We start from the raw sequence: 27,500 nt of genomic DNA on the forward strand, positions 1-27,500 counted from the left end.
AGTCCGCCTCCTCCATTAGAGTATATGGACAAAAGACAGGTTCCAGTTATGACCATTACGCGTAGAATTTCGAAATGAAACCTGCCTAATTTTTGTAAGTAAGCTGTAAGGAATGAACCTGCCAAATTTCAGCCTTCTACCTACACGGGAAGTTGGAGAATTAGTGATGAGTGAGTGAGTCAGTCAGTCAGTCAGTCAGTGAGGGCTTTGCCTTTTATTAGTATAGACTAGCAAAATACCCACGCTTCGCAGCGGAGAAGTAGTGTGTTAAAGAGGTTATGAAAAAGTAAAGGAAACATTTTAAAAATAACGTAACATGATTGTCAATGTAATTGTGTTGTCATTGTTATGAGTGTTGCTGTCATATATATATATACATATACACATATACACACACATACAGATATATTATATATACATATACACATATTTTTTATATATATATTTTTTATATATATATATATATATATATATATATATATATATATATATATATATATACACATACATACATACATACATACATATACAGACATAGATGCACTTACAATAACATAGAAATCAATATAAACAACATTAAAATCATTATCATATGAGAATATGAAGTAATATATAAGAAGCACATTTCATATAAATATAAATTATTAAACAGTAAAATCTTCTTCTATAATTTGCTACCGTGGCTTTTCGTTGGTCTGTCCATGATTTTAAATCACCTGTAGCTTGCAAACCGTTTCACCTATTGACTTGAAATCTGGTACACATATAATACGTCACGTCTGCTATCCGCTTTATGGGTGATGATTGTATTACTCTTTTTATCTTTATTTTATTTTAGAATCAACTCCTATCTGCGCACACCAGGGCGGCCGTGGGCAGATGCGTATGGTGTATTCACTCCATGTTATCGTGCATTGCGCTGTCACTGGTATTTTGATAAAAGAATTTGAACAATATATAAGAAGCGTATAAATTATTAAACAGTAAAACATTAACATTTAAGAAGTAAAGTTAAATTGAGTACTACTGCAGTGCCTTCGGGTATACCTCATTTTTTGTTTGCCCATTACATGCTTAAATGTATACATTTTTTGGTGCACCTACCCGAGAACACGCGACATATAACCGAGCGTGGGAGAAGCATGGATTTTAAACACGCGTTGAGTTCATCTGCTGGTCTCCCTCGTGGAATAACTGGTAATGTTTGACTAAAATCTACAGCGAGTAAAACGACATTACCTCCTATTTTTTTTTTTACGATCTCTGAGATCTTGCTTTTTTCGGTTCAAGGCTTCATAAGCTCTTTTATGTTGTATGGTGTACTTATACCAAACCATCATCTTTGAATGTTGCAAGACTTTCGTCTTGTATGTAGATCGGGGTAATTACATTCATTGCATTCCTAGTCTGAATCACAATGTGATTGTATGGGTGGTTACCTGGCACTGTAGGGTTGCCACCCGTCCTTTAAAATACGGAATCGTGCCGCGTTTGAGAATGAAATTGCGCGTCCCGTTTGGAATCAATACTGGACGGGATTTATCCCGTATTTTTTTTATCATTTTTTTTTTAAAGCAGCGTCTCATGCAAATTATCCCACACGCATTTTATGAAGATGCCTCCTTTCCTACTTTTGATTGGGTAATACTTGATGTCATCGTTAGTTTGATTGGTGTTTTTAACTGTCCAGTGAGGAGGGCGTGTCTTTTCAGTAGAGTCTGCAAAGTGTTGGCACTGAGATGTGGCGTCAGCGCCATAGTTGAAGCCCCTAACGTTGCGGTCAGCAAGTCGGCTAACATCCGCCATGTGCCGTCTTTCAGTTGCGAGAAGCAGATCATACAATGGTTGAAACTGTTGCCCCTAACGTTGCGCCACGGCGTGTGGTTCGTTTATACCTCGTGTCTTCTCATTAAACTTTTATCTCGCGAATATGTTATTGCAATCCGCAGCGGGAGCGTTTCTATAAACTTAATTTAAACTTACGTTTTACACCGTGCTTTGTTTCCCTTATGAACATGCTTGTATGCTTAACTCGCTCCGTTCTCAATTGTTTAATTAATTTTTTGCTCTTCGCTGTTTGCGGCTGTTCCTCCATTTCCCCCTACTTCGTTCTTTAATCTCGCGAATATGTTCTTGCAATCCTTAACGGGGAGCGTTTCAATAAACTGATTGAAAATAGTTTTGCATTTACCTTTTTAGTAAAAGGCGAGCTTTTAAGCCTGAGAAATCACCCCGTAAATGCACACGTTTAATTGGACATGTGTTAATATGTATGGTTACACAGTATTAAAAGACAGTGAACAACGTCAGTTACCTTTCTTCCCGCGTTTGATAAAAGGTGAGCTTTTAAGCCTGAGAAATCACCCCGTAAATGCACACATTTAATTGCACATGTGTTAATATGTATGCTTACACAGTATTAAAAGACACTCAAAAATTAACGTCATTTACCTTCGTTCCCGCGTGTGACTCGTGCTGTAAATGTCTTCCTTGTTTTTAGTTCACGTGATTACGTAGGAGGCGTGATGACGCGATACGTGACTCCGCCTCCTCCATTACAGTGTATGGACAAAAAATATGTTCCAGTTATGACCATTACGCTTTGAATTTCGAAATGAAACCTGCCTAACTTTTGTAAGTAAGCTGTAAGGAATGAGCCTGCCAAATTTCAGCCTTCCACCTACACGGGAAGTTGGAGAATTAGTGATGAGTGAGTCAGTCAGTCAGTGAGTCAGTCAGTCAGTCAGTCAGTCAGTGAGGGCTTTGCCTTTTATTATTATAGATTATATTGAAAGAACAGGAGGAGAGGTTGGATTGAGTAAGCAAATAATCAGTCCATTGTAAGAACTATCAAGCTCATGAGGAGAAAAGCCATGAGAACATGGAAGTGAATTCCAAATGCTACCGAATAAAAAACACAACCTCACTGTTCACATTTGTGATGGTCTGGGTTGGCGCCACGTCCTTCAGCAGTCTTTGAACCCAAAACCGTCAACAGTCATGAATCAAAATGAGCCAAGGCAAATAAGGATGCACAGTCAAGAGGTAGGTGAAAGTGCTTAGTGCTTTTATCCACAACAAACCAAACAGTGTTCAAAAAATGCAGTGCCATCTTCTGGATAAATAAATCATGATAAAACAGGTGATGTGGAGGTTAAAATGTTTCAATAAATGATCAAACCAATAAATATTCCTTTAAAATGAGATAAAAACCCAGGTCTGAGATACATCTTCTTAAAACAACCAATGCAAGCCTCTGGTGACTCTTTCTGTACTGACTTCTCCTCCGACAAGTTCAGTCAACCTTTTACCAACTCACGCCCCACTGCTTCCATCAGCATCTGTGGGCAGCTCACGAGCCCTGCTCCTCCTCTCCCAGTACTGTCCATAGATGTCCACAGGACCTCTTGGAACACCTGGTCATCGCTGCTCTGCCATGATCCTGCCTCCGCTTTCTTTTTATTCTCTCTTCTCTTTAACCTCCATTCTGTTTTGGTCCTCTCCTTTCTCTCTGCCCGGGCTCCTCTTATACTTCTCAAGATTCAGGTGAGCTGGCACTAATTACAGACCCTGGAGCACTAATGAGGCAATCAACTGAATGCACACTCAGCAGGCCATTCCAATTCATAGTACCACACACAAAACTGCACCCCACATAAGTCTGAGTGCTCCTGTATTTATTTATTTTTGTTAATATTCCCAACGCCACAGACATCTCTCATGACAACATACTGTATAAGAACTAGATATGCATGTCTTGAAAGCAGGCATATTTCTCTGCCCTTCTAAATTAGATTATAGGCATATCCATCTAACGTACGTATATACTCACGTTTACTGTAAGTTCTCCCACGCATAAGTCAGGGCTTGATTGTACTGTATAATTTCCAGTATTTTATATTATTGGTCACATAAGTTGAATGCGGAAAACTCCCACTATTGGTCCAAGAGATTATGATATGCTAACACCCACCTGAGAGAGTAACCATCGAGAACACTGCTTTTTTTTCCTATGTATTGTGTCTACGTAACCACACGGTAATACGCGAAATATTCCGAATGAATGTTTGCATTGTTTTGTGCTTTTTGTATGTCATACCCTCATACACCTTTATCGTAAGAGCATCCCTTATCTACGATGGAGCGTTCGAAGAACGTTCAGAAGAAAATATGAAGCTGGTTTTAAATTAAAAGTCGTTGAAGTGGCGAAAGAAATTGGCAACTGTAAGCTGCAACAAAATTCAATGTGTCTGAGAAACTGATGCGGGATTAGAGGAAGCAAGAAGATGTGGAAAAAAAAAATTGTCACATTTTTTGAATGGGCGTATAAGTCGGGGTCTGATTTTATGATCGATTTTTTTGGGTTTAAGACCTGACTTATACGTGAGTATATACTGTATCTATCTGTCTATTTGACAAAAACACCCCAAACATTACAGGCTAAAACTAAAGCAGTTCCATGAGTAATGTTAAAAATATTCAAAACTGGGATAAAATAAATGCAAGGAATTAATAAGTATGAAATAAAATATTACATAAACACCATTGTAGAACATTGAATTATGCTTTCTGCAAATTAGCTTACAAAAGGATGATCTTGGGCATTATATCCATCCAATTTTTTAACCTTTAAAGATTCACTGTGGTCCTTTGTAGGTTCCCATGGCTTCAATGCTTTTGATCTCAATGTATGTGCTTTGCGACTCTTCTTGTTTATTGTGTAAGATAATTTGTAAAGCTGCACTTTGTGATTTGCATTACATAAAATAAAGCTTGATTGATTGAGATTTATTGCTTTATTTAGTTAAGTACAAGTATATGTGTAGTCAAATCCTACCTCGGAAAGGCTGGTTGCATTATGGGAACTGGCTTTGGCCAGGCTGTCAGTGCACTGCTTGTTTGCATGGGCACATTTAAATATGTAATATTTGAACATAGGTGGCACAGTGGCAGTGCTACTGTCTCGCAGTAAGGAGACCAGGGTTCGCTTCCCAGGTCCTCCCTGCGTGGAGTTTGCATGTTCTCCCTGTGCCTTCATGGGTTTCCTCCGGGTGCTCCGGTTTCTTCCCACAGTCCAAAGACATCCCGGTTAGGTGGATTAGAGGTACTAAATTGGCCCAAGTGTGTGGCCGGAGTGTGTGTGGGTGTGTGTGTATTTGCACTGCAATTGACTGATGCCCTGTCCATTGTTTGTTCCCTCCTTGTGCCCTATACTTGCTGGGATAGGCTCCAGCACCAAAAAGAGAAGGTTTAAAAATACAGAACAAACAGTTGACTACCAATGCATTTTTAAAGTGCAGTGCTGAAATTGCACAGATCAGTAGGTTATAACCAGTTTCAATTCAGGAATGCACCTTCAACTGAATGTTCGTCCCAATCACAGCAATGTATATATCCACACTCAAATCCACTCAATCAAGGTGGTATCATGCTCTTGGACTGAGATTGGTAACTGGAATTCCCTGAGTCAACAATGAAAACAACCTCAATGTGGTAAACATAGTTATATTTGAATATTGCTGTTCCAGTTATGCCAGCAGATGTGTACTAATCGCGTCTTTCAGAACATTATGGACAGAACTGGAGTGTAGTTTTATGCTTATTATGATACAGGCTGCAGAGGAGGCTGGTGAGCATGTTAGCAGAAAGAAAAACCTCACATCATGCCAATTATAGTCCACATTCTACTTGACTTATATTTGGACTGTGCAGTGACCGTGCAGTGAATACCCACAGAAAACCCACAGAACCACGAGTAAAGTATAGCAGCTCAGGTAGTGAACTTGGAATTTGAAGTCAGGACTCTATGATTTTAAGGAACTAGCACTAACCACCACACATGCTTTTGTTAACTAAAAATACATCAAAACTATGAAGGACTGGGCAGTATAATGTTCCACAAATTGTTACATCACAGCTCTATGAATTGTGCTCTGAGTTAAGCTTACACGTTCTCCTGTGTTTACTTTATTGAGAATGCACTAATAAGGCCTCTTAATGTAGCAGCGCTAAAGAAAGTCCAGAGAAGAGTGACTAAGCTGATTCTATAACTAAAATGTACGAGGATAGACTGACAGAGTTGAACCTTTTTAATTTAAGCAAATGAAAATTAAGAGAGGAAATGATTGAAGTGTTTAAAATTGTGAAAGGAGTTGGTAAATTGAACCCCACCTGTGACTTTAAAATGAATTCTCCACCAAGAACACGGAAACATGGTGGAAAACTTGTTAAGGACAGGTTTTGCATTCATGTTATAAAGTTTTTCTTCATGTAAAGAACTTCAGATTCTTTGAATAAATTACCAAGTAGTGTGGTTAAGTGTAGGACTTTAGGGACATTCAAATTTTGACTTCATGTTATTTTGGATAAGTTAGGTGAATAGGATGGACAAAAGTAGGAGACAGAGATGGAGGTAGCAGAGTTAAAGATTTGCATTGGGTGTGACCTGGATGGAAAGGATTAGAAATGAGTACATTAGAGGGTCAGCTCAGGTTGGAAGGTTGGGAGACAAAGTCAGAGAGGCGAGATTGCGTTGGTTTGGACATGTGCAGAGGAGAGATGCTGGGTATACTGGGAGAAGGATGCTGAGGATAGAGCTGCCAGGTAAGAGGAAAAAAGGAAGGCCTAAGAGGAGGTTCATGGATGTGGTGAGAGAGGACATGCAGGTGATGGGTGTGACAGAGCAAGATGCAGAAGACAGGACCATATGGAAGAAAATGGTCCACTGTGGCAACCGCTAACGGGAGCAGCCGAAAGAAGAAGAAGATGAATAGGATGGACAAGCTTGTTGGGCTTAATGGCCTGTTCTTGTCACAATGTTCTAAACTGACCTTCTCTGAGAGAAATGTGGCTATGTACACAAGTGTTCGCAAAAACTGGAACCTGCCAATTTGATGGTCCAGCTGTTTTCTACTCTTGTTTAAATAAACTGATAGACAAATGAAAATGATCAAATATAGTGGTCTTACCATCTGGCATTCAATCAATATGCTTTCCCAGCTCTAGAATATTAGGTAGGTAGTGTAGATAAACAATTGTATTTTCAAATGTGCACAAGGATTCATGACTCTAAATTATTACTTATCAAGAATGACCGGGAAATATGGAGGAAAGCTCCAGATAGTGATCCAAAACAGTCACCTAAAGACTAATACATATATTTTAATTGCATATAGAAGTGGTAACCAACTTTTTTAAAAGTGTAAATCGCTATGAAATTTGAAATGCATAAGAAAAAAGGAAAAGGGTATTGAGTTGAAAGATCCAGTAAAAATAATGCAATAACTATTAAACTCTCATTTCAAAAATGGACACCATACAATCTTGGTGATGTCTATGATTTAACACTGTTTTAAAAAGGGTGAGCATACAATTAATTTAATTTCCAGATAAAATTAAAAACATTTGTGTTAACTGAAAGAATAAAACTATAATGCTTATGTCTTATCATCATAACAATTTACACTGAGAAACCTGTAGGCTCTTTTCCAGTAAAACAAAGGTAACCCACAAATCCAAGATAGCTGGTATAAGAGCAGAAATTGCATTTTATATTGTGAGTTTTCTAAACTCTTTAGGACTCCCCCCAATGGGACACTCTGAAGAGCACCCCGAAGCACGATCACCACGTCTGTGGAAGACTGTTTATCCATTGCCGGGGCAACCGCAGGCTCCCAGCATCGCAGCAGCTCACGGCCGAAGCAACTCTGAAAAGATCACAGTCGCACTATAAGCGCCTGTCATCAATGTGTGATGCAAGGAACATTATAAATGCAAGGAAAAGTGTTACTTGGCCACTAACCTGGCCTGACTGCTGTGTCTGTTTATTGGAGAGTGCTAGATCCTGCTACAATAAATAACCGTGCTGTTCCTGTTTCAAGCTAAATAAAGCTGGTTTTGCTAAAGTACTGAGACTCAGCCTAATGCTTTGGGGTGCAAGACAGGGACTCACGCATCAAAATATATTAACTTAACTATTACCTGTTGGGTGTATGAATAAATTGAGCTGCTCAAACTCATTAAGGCCTACTGTTATAATACAAAAGAAAATACTGTCTTGAGGTGCCTTATGGTTAAAAATTTGGTGGTAACACCATGGTTTTGCTAAACTGGCAATGGACTGTACATGTTTGAAATATATTTAGCAGATTGGGATTTTAAAATTTTAGGTCACTTTTGATTTTAATAATAAATGTGTAGCAGCACTATGTAAAATAGCCTATAACTCCCAGGAGCCCCAGCAATGCACGGATTGCTGGAAAGAAGATTAATCAAGTCGGTTCTTTAAAAAGAATCCAAAAAGATGGTAAAAAAATCACAATGATCTCTCCGTTTTTGTTTTTACTCATCACTCAAGCCATTGGATTACAACTACCTTGGATTATAGTTTTGTCTGAATATATGTGCTGTCCTGTGCTTGCTGGTCAGTGTGGATTCGTCTTGATTGGCTTTGTCTTTGTCTGGGGAGCAATGCATGCAGATAATTGCCAACTTTACCAATAGGATTGCGTAAAAACCAAAGTGTTTCATACGGGAAAGGTCACAAACCCATCATTTACTGTACAATATGAACAAATGCTTACGTTACATGCACGATATTTGTAAGAGCCAATCTCAGAAATTCAATGTTAAATTCATGCAAGTGTTTGTTTCATTTCTATAGAATGTCAGTTTCTCATTGATACTTAGAAAATGACATAGCCTTTTACCTCCTATAAGTTAACACAAAATAGAACTTTCTTAGCTATATCTGTAAAACAGAGTGTTAACTAATCCAGTTAGGAAACAGGCTCACTGCTAGCATGGACTGTTATACAAATTTGTAATTAGGAGATTGGCATACAGTTTTCTGACCATGCTTAATGACTGTATGACCAAAATAAGAGAACTGATATACAATAAAATCTGCTTATAGTGACCACTCAAGAGACTGACCTAAAATGATCACTTTAGGCAGGCGATCACCTTAACCAAAGAAGGAGATATGGAAGGAAAAATCAAGACTCTACAGAATAAAAATTCAAAGGGAAGCATGAAAACATTATTTATTACTAACAAACAAGGAAAAACAAAAAAAGTACTAATAATGAAGAAAAAATAGGAATTTTCCATTTATACAGTGCGGCTCTTAATTACCAATGAAACTGGATAAGCTACACTAGAAATACCTGTCAGGACTTTGGATGAAATCTTATTTCATACCTTAAAGCTTTCCAGCCAGCCTGATGACACCTGAAAATCAGGTAAGCTCAATTCTGCAGCGAATTTCAAGGCTACTTCCTACACTCTCATGTTTTTTCCTCTCATTTTCGAGGACCAATTAAGAGTTAGTTCATCAATTGTATCATAGGGATCACTCTCTTCTTTTGGCTCATTTCATCATTTTCTTTCATAAGACGATCCTAATACTCGGACTTCCGCTTCTTTATATTGTTGACAGTAGTTTTACTGACACCAAACTCCTCTGCAGTTTTTCTTTCACTGTGGCACTCCAAAAAACATAACAAGTCGCACTTCTGGCCCAGACTAAGCTCTTTATACCCCTTCTTAGACATCTTTAGGTGAAGCATGGAACTGTCTCATTTTAAATCACGGTTAGAACTGAGGAGATGGTTACAAAATTCAGTTGCGCAAAGTGGGAGATTCATAGAAATTCGAAAGAAATGAGTAATCCACAGAAGCAACATAGAGTCATGTGTTCCACACGTAAACAAAAGTAAGAAGAGGGGCGGGGAGTTAGTGCTATTCCAGTAGTTTCCTGGAAAACTATCCCTTCCAGAAGCTCTAACATGATTTATTATACCTACAGAGAATAAAGGGACCAAATTTTTATGTTTTCCCAAATTATTTTTTTTTTATCTGGTCACTATAACCAAGATGATTTTCTTCTTAGGGATCAAGGAGAGGTCAATGGTCACCTTGCACGGGTAGTCACATTAGCAGGTTTTACTGTATAAGCCTTAAAAAGAACCTTTCTTAAACAAGACCTTTTCTTTCCTTAATATCAATTTTTTCTCTATTTTTGTGTGAATTATTTTGCCTTAAAGCTTTACTAAAACTCTAAAAAATGAAGATCTTTGGTCTGTGGAATTATTTGAACACGTGTCACACTATTGCCAGAACTGCCCTGTGAAGCAAACTGAAGAATCAAAACCTGCATACCTTTGGTAATTTGGGACAAACACAGCTACAATATCAAGCTGTCAACTAGAAATTTGCCATACTGCTTCTGTGCTATACCAGCTTAAACCTTTGCTGACAAATATGTATATTTATCAAAATGTTTTAGATTCCTTGGTTGCTACGATGACAAAGATGACAGAATTTTTGCTGAGTCAGTATATGACAAGAAGATGCATTTCACTTTGCTTGACACACATATTATGAGAGTGACAGCAGCAGTTAAAAGTATATTGAAATCATCAATAAATGCATAACCGTATTGAAATATGTGGTACTGTAAGGAGTAGTTTCACCTATCGTCTCACACTATAATGAAAAATAATGCCACTTGCCTCAGTTAAGACTTCCTAGTTCAGCATGAGGAAGTATGTGACAAGAACATATCATTTTGACAAGGAGCAGTGATTGAATTTCTTGTGAAGGAGAAAATCTCTACATCTAATATTCACAAATCACTTCAAAAAGTGCACAAGGGAGCACCTGCACAGGTGTTAGCAGAGTCAGATGATGTGTAAAGCACTTACTGCCAATCAGCCCCATAATGGTTGCCAGTGAATTGCCATTATCAGCAGCAATAAAGGAAAAATGTGGATGAACTTAGCAGAGACAATTGACATGTGGTAATCAGTAGGCACGGAAGTGGAGACTGGAACAGGACACCATGCGAGCAGAGGAGTAGAGGCGGCAGGAGGATAGAGAAAAGGAAAAGAAAAGAAGGGACTGTGAGCATTTCTAGCTTACTGGTGGACTGTATCAGGTGCTGTAAAGGAAAGGCAAAATAAACGTGTGTGTTTGGACTTCCGTGTGTCCTGGTGTCTGTCTGTAGTCGGGCTGATCTTCCGCAGTAGTAATTTCCTATTTATATCTTGATTGGATTTTCAAAACAGTATGATTGCTAATTTAAGTATGCCTTTTAAGTAAAATGGAAATACGAAAGTTGAAGAAACTTCAACTTCATGGCAAACAGTGACATGCTGGAATTGCTATATCTTATTAAAATAGTTTTGTGCCTATGACTTTACTTACATGTATGTCCTTGGGTTAACTTCTTTCTATGACGTAAAGGTTTGTTTAATTAATTTTATTTTATATAGCACATTTTTGTTTTATAGTGAACACTACTCTTGTGTGCTTTAGAACTACTACTGAGCTGTATAGTATAGTTGGTTGCATATATACTGTAAATTAAAGAACCTGAAAGAGCGCAACCTTAAAAAAATAAATGTACATACCGATCAAAAATTTCAGAACTTTTTATGGAAATGCACACAGTTTAATGTCTTAATGTTTCATGAAATCAAGGCATAGGATACATAAACAATGGAACATAAAAAAAGTCAAGGAATCGTTAAGTGTACAAAATTTTATTGACACTTTTGATTCATCAATGTGGCCACATTTGTTGATATAACAGCCAAACTGTAGTAAACCTTTTGATTCAGAATGCCAACTCTGCCTCCAGGAAAAGAACGCCAGACCACCAGTGTACACTTCCTCCTCCGTGCTTGACAGTTGGTGACGCACACTGAGGAACCATTCTTTCATCAACTCGAAAGTCCAAAAGACTTTCTCCAAGTCCAGTGGTGGCTCGTGTATAGGCAATGTGGAACTGCAGCACCCCCTATTTCCACTTGATATTATCGAAAACATTTAATATAATGAGTCCTTTTATCTTTAATTCTTTCTTTATACTTGAACAATATATAATCCTTAAACTTAATGTCAGTAGCCATCCCCCAGTTTATGAAAAAGATACAAAAATCTTTGTATAGAACTGTGCGCTTCACAGTTCCAGCGGCGTGGTGTATGGCGGTTGTGAGCATGCGCACATAGGAAGCTGCACGCGAGGCTGCGAGTGAGAGAGAGCACTGTCGCTCCCGCAGTGCCGACCCTGGCGTGCTGATGGAAGGTAGTGTTTTTTTTTTTTACTCCGCGTGTGTTGTGCTTAAAAACCGTGTACCATATTCTTGAATGTGATAAAGTGTAGAATTAGATTACTATCCTGCTTCCACCTATTCTATTTGATTCATTTTTTTTGGTTTCTGAATATTTTGGTTTGTTTCCTTTTACACAATTTTAAAACAAAGGCTAAAAATTTTCTGGAGCAGCACCCCCACTCATTTTAGCTACGAGCCACCACTGTCCGAGTCTGCAGTAGTTCACAGCCAGTATTTCAAGGCACTATTTTGTCCTTTAATGGAATGGCTTTCTTACTGCCACTCGTCCTGTCAAACCTGCAGCACAAGTAGTAGTACCCTTCACATTAGAAACTGTTAAGTTGTGCTGTGAGGCGCCTATCATGCAAGTTGGTGTCCCTTCTGATTGGGCTGTGACTTTGGGTCTGACAGATCTCTTCCTATCAGTGTTTCTTCCAGTTTCCAATTGGGTTTGGACAGTGTAGGACACTTTACTCACTGACACTTGGATTCTTTTTTTTGCAATGTCTGTAAATGAATGGCCTACACTTCTAAGGGTAATAATGCTCTGTCTCATTTAATTTGTTAATTGCCATTTGCCTGCCATTATTGCTGGAATTTACAACTTTATACAAGCAGTAGAAAGAAAGTAAAGTACTTCACAGGTTGCAGTAACACAGTCTGTTCCAACTCTGCTTTAAGATACAGACAGAAGGTTTAAAGTAATCAACAGAAGTTGGGACACCTGTACAACTTGCAAAGTTTAATTTACTTTAATTGCTGCAGAACATCTGTAGGTTGTAATCTATTAGTTGTTCACTGAAGAAGGCCCATTCAAAGTATTATGAAATTTCCTTTTTTCAGTTTCTGCTTACCTAAGCTTTAAATTTCATTCTCTTGCAGCTTGCTGCTTACCTTATTTTTACCATTTTACGCCATTCATTGCATTTCAACTGATTAAATTTGAAGAAAAACTGGAAAAAGTGAGGTGTTCTAAAACTTTTGCAGGTAATGTGTACACTGTCACACATGCGTGCCTGGGGATCATCTTCCTAGCTCTGCTAAGATAAGCAGTACCAGGCAGGGACAAGAGGCGGTGCACTCACAAACTGTATCATCCCTTCTACCTGCAGTTACAAGAAGAACACCACTACACCGTTAGCAGACTCGACCCCTTTGGTTGGATGCCAGAAGGCAGCATCTCATTTTGAACAAGGGATTACAAAGGACTGAACATCAGTGGGACAGCAACAGTTACTCCATACTGGAGAATCTTTTGTCTTTGGGCTGCTATAGCCAATATTTATGTTGCACCCTCGTGCACCCTGTGGTTTTGCAACATATTATTAAACATGGCAATTTCTGTCTGTTGACCCAGTCACAATATGTAATTAATTATACACAGTATGCACATTTCTGATTTTATATTACATGTGTCATTTCTGGTTTATTTGTAAGTAAACATGTAAATCACCATGAACCTGTCTTATACGAGGCATGCTATTAACTTACACAACTGGGGTGTAGTCAGATCTCTCTTCAGGAAAACAAGATATTAAAATTTATTCTCGGCCACCACTACAAAGTAAATAGGGTAAGCAGCACATAAAAAAACAAAAGTTCAGTTTCGGGAGAAATATTCCTTTAAGTGCTTTACTGAATGTTACACAGCAAATCAGAGTCAAGGGTGGAACTGACAACTTTGTGGATTCATTAGACAGCCACACCATGTACCTTTAATGAATAATAACATATTATTAGTTTCCACCCTGCACCACAAGGGCAAGTTTAAGTTTCAAACTGACAGCATTACTCTGAGAGGCACACACTTAATTTTTTTTTATATAAATTCTGTAACCCAGACAACTAAGATGTAAATCAGGACACTTTAATGATCAGGGAAACTCTCTCCCTGTGAAATACAAACTAATGTAACCCAGCCAAAAATAATGAGCAATTTTTTTTTTTACTAAGTGCTTCATTCTGGAGCTAGACATCCTGATTTGAAACTCAGATTATGCTTTAATGCTGCAAGAAACATCTAGTAATTTGTTTCTAGAATTTTGAGAAATTGGGATGTAAATGAATGCCACTTTTAAATAATGACAAAATAATTAGTTATCAATTGGTTATTAGACTTATAATGTGATATTTACACCATTTTACAACAGGTTCAGGAGTGTCAAAACAATATATTTGGGTTTAAGACAAACATGCATTATTTAAAATGTGTTTTCAAATTTATGGAGCCAATGTGCAGAGAATAGCTTCAAGTACTTTTGTGACACCAGTACTTTATGTGCCTACTTAGCACAGTACATTTAAGTCCCAATGAGCCACCAATGCTTGTGGGTATGACCTTCAGTTCAAATGCCGCTTATGGCAAACTGGGTAAGTACTTCAAAAGTTTAATATGGCAAAAAGTATACTTCACAATATTAGGATGTTCAGTGAAATACTGACAGGCTGAATAAAATAAAAAAAAAAAAACATAAATTAGGACATTAATTGAGGACATGATATTCTAGTCCATTGCGCAGCATTCCACTCCAATGCTAACCGAAAACATTCTCCTCATTAGCAATGCATATGTAAAGATCAGCTGCTTTTAAAGTCCTTAGTTCACATTTGCACTGAAATGAACCAACAATATGGCGCCTCACTCCTCTTGATATTTGGACATATTGTATCTACCTCTGCCACTCTTCTTGAGTCTATAAACAGGGCAGCCCTACAGGGAGTATGCAAGCAGTGAAGAATTAAATGAAGGATGTCTCACACATGCTATTTAACCTCTAAAAGCAGAAAGAAACATATGGAAGAGGCAGCTGTTGAAATGGACTCAGGGATATCTACCTTAGGGCGAAGACCAAAAAGCCTTAATATACATTAAATGTATATACATTATACATATACATATAATAAAAAGCCCAGTATACATTAAGGAGACTACAGTCAGATATATATTAACCATATATAATATAGTTCCAAGGGAATGCTAAGACACATAAGGGGTAATCCTGAAGCTATACGAGTAGCCTCGGGTGGTGGCAATGCATAAAACTGGAATTCAAGCTGCAAGAAAGCCCCCTAGGTGTTTTTGGAAGTTCATGGATTGCCTTAGGAATTCTGTGGAAGAACTAGCAACACTTCGCAAGTTATACACACAATATAACTTTTTCAAACAAGATTAGTCCAGGTCAGGGTGGCAGGGAGCCACAAATTGTCTCAGCAGCACTGGGTACACAGGAGAACCCAAGGAGGACATAGTGTCAGCACATTACAATGGCCGACACATGGAAAAGCATATACTCACTTGGGGCCAGTTTAGAAAAGCCACATAAACATGAAGGGAACACCCACACAGACATGGAGAAGAAGCAACTGGACAGGGATTGGATTCCAGGACTCCACTATGCCACCATATCTCCCTCGTTCCCATTTAAATTAAAAATATTAATTTTAATATTGTGAATTAATGCATTAAAATTATAGATAAAAAATGGATGGGTGGAAAATCCTGATAGGTAAGCAAAGGAAAAAAAAAAGTGAGTGAAGACATTATTTGTTACCAAATGACAGATGTGAAAACAAGTTGAAAGATGCCAAGTTATGTTCAACATATTATATTTGAACTTTTTTCAAGAATTTTTTTATAACATGATAGTATTCTTGAACAGCATTGAGGGGATTCATTTACATTTACTTATTTGGCTGATGCCTTTATCCAAGGTGACTTACAACATCTATGATACAATTGGTTATAATTCTTTTGGTTTTCCAATTGGAGCACGGGCAGGTCAAGTGACGTGTTCATGGTCACATAGTGTCAGTTGCTGGATCTGAACCCACAACCTCAGGATTTGAAGGCCAAAGCCTTAACCACTACACCATACTGGGCTTGCCAGAGCATGACCAGGTGCAATAATTGGCCGATCACCACAGCAACAATAAAAACTTGTTTACAATTTTATTGTAATTGCATACACCTTCCACAACAGAATACTTTGTTATGTTCACATGTACCTGTCTCAATTTAGTAAAAAGTTATAAAATTACTAAATAACATCAAGTGAGATTATCTAGTTACCAATTTCATGTCCATAGTACTGCATTAATGGAGCATTTTGTATTTTTAAATACATGGCTTCAGTCTTCACATTCTACTGCAGATGATCATGATGTCGGCTTGTGATAGCTTTGCTCAAGAGAAACAGGAGCAAGATGAGAATCGGGACTGCACTGCCAGGCACAATCACCGAAGAAATTGAGCAGAGCTGTCATCCAGATGAAGAACCATATAGTCCATTGCTCCAAGGACACCCAAAAATAAATTGTGGTTACCAGCATCAGAGATTTAATTGCAGTTGGTTTGATCAGTTCTCTTGGCAAACATATTCTGTGACCAAAGATGCATTTTCATTTATTTATTTATTTTTGCATATAGGCACTTTTTACAAAACAATCATAAACATCGTATAGAAACCATATTTTCTGCAATCAGATTCCATAACTGATTTAAAGCCACTCAATCTTTTACAGCACATAATATATATGGATCACACAAAGTTGCAATGGCTCAAAATAAGCAATGTGCTAGATAATACAGTGCAAGAAAACTGAATACCCAAGAGAAATGGAAAGATTACATTATACTGGATGCCAAGTAGTGGCACAGCAAGGCCACATAGAAGACAGATCTCTTCTAATGCAGGAAACTATACTGAGTTACTCAATGTCATTGGAATGTTTGACAAAATGCTTGCCAAAGTAGTAGTGGATAGACCTTCAGATATGGAATACACTCACCACGACATACAGAATGAGATTGCTGGACTCATGGTGTACGTGGTGAGGAGCTCTGCAATTATGGAAATCAATGAGGCTGTTTACTGTACAATTTTGATAGATGAAGGTAAGTACATAAGTAAGAGGGAGAAAGTTTCTGTGGAGCTGCACTATTTGCAAATGTCGTGCATATGGAATTTTTTCCACTTCGCACCAGCTCTTGATTTGGCCACAGACTCTCTGCTGAAAAGTATAATAACAAAATGACATTCAATTGATGTAATATTTGCAATTCAATTGATGTAATATTTGCAAAAACGCATGTTTCAGCTGCAATGTTGGGATGCACAAACAGAGGAGGGGAGAAACTTTATAAAGATTTATAAATATTGTCATGTGCATGGGCTTTAAGCTTGTTCTGGTGGATTGTATGAGCAAAATACAGTTTGCCGTTGAGTGTTTTAAAACTTCGCCAATGCTATATCACTTACTTTCTGACTTTTTTTTCCATGACCTAAGACCATCAGAACATTAGAAGATTTGTAAAGTTGTAGAATTGAAAAAAATAGCAGACACACTAGGTGTACCAGCAGTCAGTATTATGGTACATCAGGAATGTGCTGCCAGCCATATGTGCAGCTATACAAGTTCTTACCATTTAGTCACTTCCATGGAGACAAACTGAAATGTGGTATTAGGGACTAATTCATTCTGTATCTAACCTTGTTTAGGGATCTATTCTGAATCGCCAAGTTAAGTCAGATCAGCTACAGTTATCCAACTTGAAGCTTTCAGGTGGAAATTATCTGGCCCACTCTGTGACTGGCATTATCTCAGAAAAAAATTTCAGAGGATTCATGGAATGAAATAATGTTAAGAGCAAAATACCTGTGTGCAAAGGGTAATATATCTGCACATTCCCAATAACATGAAAAGAGCCACCTATGGGGTTTTGTTGATGAGGCTCTGACAGAATGTGTACCTACTCTATGACCACTTTGGATAACCTATATAAGCATTACTTTTATACAGTTACTGCCAGACTTGTCAACTAATCGTGTAGGTGCTTTTCTACAGAGGCATTTGATGTGTTGACAGGGGTCTCAGTGCTCAGCCCAAAACATAAATCTTTCTAAGATGAACAAAATCTACCACCCATGGTCCAAAACTGTGGGATCAGTGAAGACAACCTGTCTTCCAAGCTATGTGAAGTCAGCTTGTTTTCTATAAAGAAAAGACCATCAAGGACACAAAGTGAAAACTGCTCAGGAGTTTTAATGACTGATGACACCATACAAGGATACATTCATAGAATGGTTCACACTGATATGTATCTCAATGACTCTCGACTATAACATTCACTATTTGCAAGGTGACTCACTCTTGCCTTCAGTGCATTAAAAAAATACCTAAGAAACAGCAGCCATGATCCTCACAAAAGTAACCTGTCACTGCTGGCCATTTGCAGTTGAAGAGCAAGAGCTCTTGACGTCAAGTGAATTATTGATGCCACAACAATAGTTCTTCTACAAAATCTCTAATGGTAAGTGACTATAATCTTTATTATCTTGTACTTCGGTCAGTTTTATCAGGCTTGTCTTGACTGTGTCTTCTGTATGCTGTGATTGCTAAGTAAAGTAAAATTATCTCATTAACTGACTAAGCTTTTCCTCATATGACGTGGATTATACACATATATATCGATCTGACATTTCAAAGTCGAATCTAGTGCAAAAAGGTGATAGGCTCATTAAGTAGTACATACTGGGTAAAGTAGTTCTTAGCATGGACACTAAGTGTTCAGTTTTCTACAGACTTTGAAGCCAGCTACTCCACTGAATGAAAAAGCACCCAAACAGCACAGGCAGTAAAAAAAAAACCTCTAGGTCTGCCCCTGGCTGTGCAGTGTGCTTTAGGAACAGAGTTAAGTGATCTAATCCTGATGACGAGCCACATATGACAACATCATGGATGAACCTTAGGCAAAAAACACCAAACACTATCTTATGATCTGACTTTGTAATCAGTATAAATCAGTGGCATCATGCCTTAAACAAGCAACAAAGTACACTTCCGAAGGAAAATATACAGTAAAGAAACAACAACAGGGCATTTTATACTGTTGTAACTGTAAATATTAGCTTAAGCATTACACGCCAATACCAAAAAAATAACACAGTTGCAGGTATCTCTCATTAACACCGTGTAGCTCACTAGTGAAGCTATTTTTCTTCTCACAATGGACAGCATATGTCATATATGCCTCACAACAGGGACATAAACATAATCATAAAACGTGTCAGGGTTGCTTAGCATGCACCTGCCTACTGTATAATGAGACGATACAACAGTTGTGTTTTATTGTGACAACTTAGGCATCAAGGCAATACATTGTAATTCTTTTATTGTGATTCTTGTCAGCATTTGATTTAGCTACCACCTCCTAAACATTTTTTTTTTTTTTGCAATAGCCATAAAAATAAAAGCAGTTTACAATGAGTGAAGACTTACCTCTACCAGCTTGTTGGCGTGCTCGCGGAAGACTTGTGCATATTCTTTCACCTCCTTTTCATTGCCACTTTTGGCAGCCTCAATAAGCACCAGCAGGGGAACATTGGTCTCCAGAAAAGAATCTGAAATGTGGTCCATTACTGCCTTTCGCAGCTGTGGGAACAAAACAAAAAAAAAATCACAAAATAAAACTAGAACACTAAAGGCAATTTCAACTGGGACTTTGCAGCTTTTGAAAACATTAATAATTTATTACAAGTTAATTTCTGCTCTCACGTGAGTAATATTTACATTTTTAAAATATAATTATTGTTAAACCACTTTGTCATTGACTACCTTTGTAAAACAGTTAAGAGGTAAAACATAATTTAAGCAGATTCAAAAGAAACAGAAAAGTCAAAGGTGTAGCATAATTTTCTTCAAGGCGTATAACTTAGGCTTGAACCTTTTCAGCGAAGTAAAGCCCACACTTTGATGCATTCCTGAAGTTCAAAGACTAACAGCAAAAGTTAGCCATCAACTTCATATGGAGTTCGATCAATAGCAGTAAATAACTCTGAAAGGCAGATGCCCAGGACACTTTAAGGGCAAAAATTAAAAACACCCTGGATAACCTCATGTGCCGTACACATAGAACTGACATTGCTTAAAAGTATTAAAAACCTTTAGTATCGTGATATGGGCGGGTGAACATCAAAGTAGGCAGAGCTGAAAAATAATTAACAGTCAATAAATAACCAATCTGTTACAATACTCTCTGGCCATATTCACTTTATACAGAAATATGCCTGACCTTAATACACATATGCAATTATATAGCATTCTGTGTATTTCCATCCAATGCTACATTTTCTAACACACATCCACTGTATCTTACTGTCCAAAGGTCTGGAATCACCAAGTAATGTTCATGTTTTTATATACAGTAAATTAACAATTTTTGTCAAGGTAACATTAAATTGATTTAAAAATACAGACAAGAAATTAATAATGTTGCAAAAGAGCTATGCTGGAAATGACTGATTTATAATTTATTATTCAGATATACTGTAACTACAAAACCCCATTTTTCAGCAGCCATTATTCCAGTGCCCTAAAAGTAAACTCTCTTAGCCCTTACTTAATAAATCAGGTTTAAATGCTAATTGTTTATTATGGAAACCCTTGTAATTGTATTAAGGCTTGAGAAAGCAAACAAACTGTCTTTCCTTGGGTTGCAAGGTCTGGCATTCCTAAAGTTAAATTCTAGGTTCAATAATGGCCAAACTGAAACAGCTTTCTCAGTAAACATGTCAGTTTATTGTTGTTTTGCAAAATGGTTATTGTTCCATGTGAGAGATTGAGAAGAAGAATAAAGGTTTCATACTAAGATGTCCACAGTTGTCTTGAGAGAAGAGGGTAAACTGAATCTAATAAGGATAGAACAAGTGGCGGAAGGCCTAGGTGCACAACTGCACAAGAGAATAAGGACATTAGAGTCTGTAACGTCAGAAACAAACACCTTACAGATCAATACACAACAAATACCAGAGTCACCTTCAACAGAGAAAAGAAAAGGTTAAAATGAGCAAAAGAACATAGCATTGCATGGTGGGTTTATGGGTGACTCCAAACTCTAACCTGTTTTAACCTGTTCTTCTTATTTCCCAACTTCAGATGTGGCTATTTCTTTGAAACGCTATCTCTAAGGCCAACAATTTGGGGTTATCTTTTAACTAATAAATAGCTGTAATAGATATTTACAACACTAGGATATCTTGGCTGCAATTTTAATATCTATCTATAGATATTATATATATTATATTTAAGTGATTCCAGATGTTTGACAAATACAGGAGATACACTATATGGCCAAAAGCGTGTGGACACCCATTCATACTATGGAGTTAAAAGTAGCAAAAAACAAGAACTCTGCCATGCAATCTCCACTGATGAACACTGGCAGTAGACTGGGTTATACCAAAGAGCTCAAGAGCGACTTTCAGTATGACACTATCTTAGGATGCTACCTTGTCCACAAGTCAGTGCATGAAGTTTCTGCTCTGCTAGATCTGCCTTTGTCAACTGTGTTATTGTTATTGTAAAGTGAAAGTGTCTAGGGGCAACAATAACTCAGCTACAAAATGGCAGACCACGAGAAACTCACAAATTGGGGTTGCTGAATGGTGACGTGCATAGTGTTGAAAAAATAACCTAACCTTTGGTGCATCACTCATAACAAAATTCCAAACTGGACTTTTTCAGGAAGCAACATTAAGACAAAAAATGTATGACAGGAGCTTCATGAAATTGGTTTCTGTGACATGCAGCTGAGGGCAGCACGGTGGCGCAGTGGGTAGCGCTGCTGCCTCGCAGTTGGTAGACCTGGGAACCTGGGTTTGCTTCCCGGGTCCTCCCTGCGTGGAGTTTGCATGTTCTCCTCATGTCTGCGTGGGTTTCCTCCGGGCGCTCCGGTTTCCTCCCACAGTCCAAAGACATGCAGGTTAGGTGGATTGGTGATTCTAAATTGGTGCTTGGTGTATGGGTGTGTTTGTGTGTGTCCTGCGGTGGGTTGGCACCCTGCCCGGGATTGGTTCCTGCCTTGTGCCCTGTGTTGGCTGGGATTGGCTCCAGCGGACCCCCGTGACCCTGTGTTCGGTTTCAGCGGGTTGGATGATGGATGGATGGACATGCAGCTGAAGATAAGCCTAAAAACATTATGAGCAATGTCAGGCATTGTTTGAAGTGCTGTAAAGCATGCATCCATTGAACTCATGTAGTCTAGACATGTTGTCTAGAGTGATGAATCACACTTCGCTATCTGGCAGTCTGACAGACATATCTGTGTTTGAGGGATATCAGGAGAATGCTGCCTTCTGGACTGCATAGTGCACACTGCAAAGTTTGTTGGAGGAGGAATAGTGGACTTGGACTCTTTTGTAGAGTTTTGGTTTGGCCCCTTGGTTCCAGTGAAGGGTACTGTTAACATTACAGCATACAAAAACATTTTAGACATTTGTTTGCTTCCAACGTTCTGGTAACAAATTTAGGAAATGGCCTTTTCTATTCCAGACAAGACTGAGATCCTACACACAAAACCAGGTCCATAGAGATATGGTTTGACAAGGTTGTATTGGAGGAACTCAATTGGCCTACATAGAACCCTGACCTCAACTGTGTTGAACACTTTGGGATGAATTGGAGCATCGACTGTGAGCCAGATCTTCTTGTCCAAAATCAGTACCTGACCGCTCAATTGTTTCTTTGGCCGAATAGGCATACATTTCCAACAAACACACTCCAAAATCTTGTGGAATGCCCTCCCAGAAGAGCGGAGGTGGTAATAGCTCCAAAGTGAGGAGGAACTCCATATTAATCCCTTTAAATTGAAGGAAGATGACGCTGAATTCGGGGAGAGTATCTATAGACGCACCTAATAAAAAGATTTTTCCCTCCTTGGGGAACGCGTTTATGGATACAATTCCTTCATATCTGTGATCTGCCGTCTAGTGTGATTTTTTTTAACTTGTTGGTCATAGTGACAAAGGAACAGATATCATTTACTTTGGTGAAGGTGTTATGGTAGTTTTGAGACCAAGGAACCCCTAACGGTACTTTTTCTTTCACTTGCCCTCAGTCACATTTCTAAGGGAAAAGGATTTAGTTTTGGCATTTATTTTTAGTGGACAAATGTCACTCTTTCAGCATTGTACCTTTGCAGTTTTTATCATGCGCAAAGATACAAGCGTATTTTGAACATTTGAAAACTCTTTGATTACCTCTCTTATTTTGTGAGTGGTAATTCAGTTAGCAGTTTTGCCTGTGCTTTGGTGCTTTATAAGTTTCTTTTTTGAGATTTATTCCTTCTGTTTAGCAATTAGAAGTGTTTTACCCACTATTTGATAATGAAGAATACAGTGACGCAGGACCAGTTTCTTCAAAGATGTATAAAATCAAGCCTTTCTTTGAGCACTGCATTCGAGAATTTTCTGTAAGTTACTTTCCAGAAGGAGATCTTTCGATCAATGAAAGTTTACTACTATAGAAAGGCCGTCTAGGGTGGAAGGTATACATTCCGAAAAAAGATCACATTTTGGGATGGTATCCTATAAGCTTTGAAAGGCAAAAAGTGGATATGTGTGGAATATGATGATGTACACGGGAAAAGATACAGAAATTGTAAACTATGTAGGAGGGGTTGATGTACATAATTTTACAAAACCATCGCAGATGGTGCTAAGACTTCTGAAGAAGCTACTGAATCAGGGTTATCTGATAGGACTACACAATTACTACAGTAGTCCCGAGATGCATGAATTTTTGGAGTCAATGGAAACTGACGCGGTAGGAACAGTAAGATCAAAAAGAACGGACCTCCCAAAATCTGTGATGACAAAAAAATTTTAAATTGGGAGAGGTTGCTGCTGCATTCAGAAATAAGTTGATGGCTTTTAAGTGGAAGGATAAGAGATGTTTGCATGCTGAGCAGCATCCATAATGCTAGCATGAAGACAGTGCGGGACAGGTAAGGGAACTCAAAGGAGAAACCTCTCGCCATTGTTGAGTATAATAACTCTATGGGAAGAGTTATCTTTTGAATCAATACATAGTGACATACAGTACGGCGAGGAAGAGAATGAACAAATACTATCAAAAGATTTTCCGACACCTTCTTGACTTGTGTTTTCAACTCTTATGTACTCTATAGGAAGCAAGGAGGAAAAGATAATCATCCAAAGTTCTGTTTAGATCTAGTTTACTGGTTGTTCAATAAATACAGAGGAACAACTTCCAAGGCATATGGAAGCGACTCAAAACTTGACCCACCCCTACGGTTATCAGGAAGGCATTTTCCAGAACTAAATTCACCAAATGCCACTAAAAAGCGTGCTCGTTAGAGATGTGTAGTGTGTTTGTCACACAAGCAGAGGAGGGAAACAATATATTGCTGCAGGGACTGCAATGTTCCAACTCTGTGTTGCTCAGTGCTTCTGCACGTACCCCATGCAACTGGAGTACTAAGTGAAAAATAGAAAATTTGAACATAGTGTAAATAAATCTACAAAAAAAAAAAAATGTCAATTAGATAATAAACCCCACCAGGGAGTGACTACTGAAAAAAGGGCCCCCATTAAAGGGCTTAATATGATGGCCATATGGGATGGATAGATAGATGGATAGATAGATAGATAGATAGATAGATAGATAGATAGATAGATAGATAGATAGATAGATAGATAGATAGATAGATAGATAGATAGATAGATAGATAGATACCATCTAATAATATGTTTGTAGGTGGGAGCAAAATGGATCAGTTTTTATACTGTAGCACACTATAAATATTTTCTTTTTATAACTTAAATCACTGTATTTGTGTTTGTCACTTATTAAATCATCGTTTAGCTTTATCCTGTCACACTTTACATTTTTTTGATGCACTTAGTATAAGCTGATTAAAAAAGTTAACATATTTTTGGTAACAAAGATTAATTTTTTGAAAGATCCAACTCCTATTCAGCAGAGCCAGTAGGGAGTCCAATTAATAGCCACTAATCCTTGATCATTATAAATCTGAAGATTGCATACATACAAGACAAAACAGGGGGAAAACATGTGCATTAAAATGGCTATGTGGCTAAGTAAGCTTAAGAAACATCCAACAACAATTACATTTCTGCATCTTTCCTACTGTGAAAATTTGGCAGAATCTGTGTAGCATGGACATCACTTAATATACTATCGTTAGAAAAGGGCCAGGGAAATTGGAAATTCAATTTCAGTTTAATTCATTTCAGTTATTGGATTCAATTAGAATAGCCAAATGTGCAAAAATAAATGGTGTGATTATACAAAATCCAAACAATAATAAGAAACCTAAACAAGAAAATATTCTGAGCAGAAATTTTACATATTGTGTTGCAAATTATAAAAAAAATAATTTTATTCACTGTGGATATGTTTTGAACAGAATTTTGGAGTGAGTTAGGCAGAATTAGATATGTGACCTCTTCTTCAAAATGATTCTCTTATATTGAGACAATGGTGTATATACATGGGTTATCCAGCTTGCACTGGCTTGCCAGGGCTATAATGGGCAGGAACATTCACCAGACTAGTTAAGGACCCAGCAGAAAACAATAAAATCCACAGTATGGTCTACTACAGTGTAGTAGCCTATTTAAGCACAGTGGTTGCCATTAAATGGACTGTGGTAGAGGCATTAATAAAAAGGATGGAGTTGGCAGGGTGTCAATGTAAATTGACAACGACAAGAAAATGCACCAATCACAAAAACTTATTGGTTGTGCAGACAAGTTGGATTCATGTTAAGGTTACTTTCAGCTTCCAAGCAGCCAGTACTTCCGGGTCACACAGAAGTCCCACTTATTAGGGAGTTCCTCTCCCTGCAGCGCCCCCTTGTGGCTCCCATGGACCCTAGCAGGGCTGTGTTGCCGAATTAAACTTCCCAGCCTGCCCTACTGGATCTGTATTGGGCACCGATATCCAGGACCGCTGCCATCTAGCATCCTGGATGAATAAAGACTCCCCAATGACATCTTCTGATGGGCTGTCCATCCATCCCCTCTGGCCAACACTTCTGGGTCTGGCTCCTTCCTTTCTTCTGGCCGGGATGCCTATCTGTCTGCTTGGAGCCTCCCACCCAGGTAAGGAACCATCCCCTTCTCTGGTCGGGATTCCTGTCCAACCCCTGTGGCATTTACAATCCTTATATGTGATATATTTAGTGAGTTGTATAATCTATTCTTGCATTTTGTCTTGAAAGTTGTCATAGCGCTCTGCACCTGCACTTGGTGAGGAGCGCTGTCCTCCAGAATAATTCCACACAGTGAGGTACATACAAGGACGGCAGAACCTTCCACTTTCTTCTCTTTCTGCTAACAACTGTGGTGAGACAGAGGGCTCCTTTTAAGCTGAGACTCAGAAGTAATTCTGGCATTTGGGCAAGGTCAGGAGGAAGTATCTCCAGGTCAGTAGAGTTTCATAAAGTAGAGATGGTGCATCTCTGCAGTACCCTCTAGAAGCACACATGACATACAGAAGGGCTGTCCCACTATGATTCCTAGCGTGCCCACAGGCATGTAAATGAGAGCAGCAACATAGGAGCAACTTATGCTCAGAAAAGGCTACTATTCATCTATTATTTTAGCCTCCCTCCCTGCCAAGGGACCAATTCTGAACCTGGTCAGGATGCCAGTCCTTACACTCCGGTCTCCCTTCCTGGCATTGGGCTACCTTTCCTCCAGGATGGGATGCTGGATAATCCCACATAGCACTTATAGTAGACATCCATCCATTTTCCAACCCGCTGAATCCGAACACAGGGTCACGGGGGTCTGCTGGAGCCAATCCCAGTCAACACAGGGCACAAGGCAGGAACCAATCCTGGGCAGGGTGCCAACCCCCCACAGGACACACACAAACACACCCACACACCAAGCACACACTAGGGCCAATTTAGAATCGCCAATCCACCTAACCTGCATGTCTTTGGACTGTGGGAGGAAACCGGAGCGCCCGGAGGAAACCCACACAGACATGGGGAGAACATGCAAACTCCACGCAGGGAGGGCCCGGGAAGCGAACCCGGGTCCCCAGGTCTCCCAACTGCGAGGCAGCAGCGCTACCCACTGTGCCACCATACCACCCACTTATAGTAGACATGCAAACATAAATCTATACTAATAAAAGGCAAAGCCCTCACTGACTGACTGACTGACTGACTGACTGACTCATCACTAATTCTCCAACTTCCCGTGTAGGTAGAAGTCTGAAATTTGGCAGGCTCATTCCTTACAGCTTACTTACAAAAGTTAGGCAGGTTTTATTTCGAAATTCTACGCGTAATGGTCATAACTGGAACCTGTTTGACTGACTCACTCATCACTAATTCTCCAACTTCCCGTGTAGGTAGAAGTCTGAAATTTGGCAGGCTCATTCCTTACAGCTTACTTACAAAAGTTAGGCAGGTTTTATTTGGAAATTCTACGCGTAATGGTCATAACTGGAACCTGTTTGACTGACTCACTCATCACTAATTCTACAACTTCCCGTGTAGGTAGAAGTCTGAAATTTGGAAGGCTCATTCCTTACAGCTTACTT

The 27,500-nt window shown here is 38.6% G+C and overlaps 1 protein-coding gene across 2 annotated transcripts in view; it reads right to left on the reverse strand.

Annotated features, from left to right (window-relative positions):
• Positions 1–27,500, reverse strand: part of ctnna2 (catenin (cadherin-associated protein), alpha 2) — a 1,866,011-nt gene that overhangs the window by 345,551 nt on the left and 1,492,960 nt on the right. For both annotated transcript variants that reach the window (XM_051928041.1, XM_028801549.2), the window contains exon 9: positions 19,398–19,550. In XM_051928041.1, coding sequence (XP_051784001.1) covers positions 19,398–19,550 — 153 coding nt within the window. The remainder of the gene's footprint in view (positions 1–19,397; positions 19,551–27,500) is intronic.

This window comes from Erpetoichthys calabaricus, chromosome 5, assembly GCF_900747795.2.
Source record: "Erpetoichthys calabaricus chromosome 5, fErpCal1.3, whole genome shotgun sequence".
NCBI lineage: Eukaryota > Metazoa > Chordata > Cladistia > Polypteriformes > Polypteridae > Erpetoichthys > Erpetoichthys calabaricus.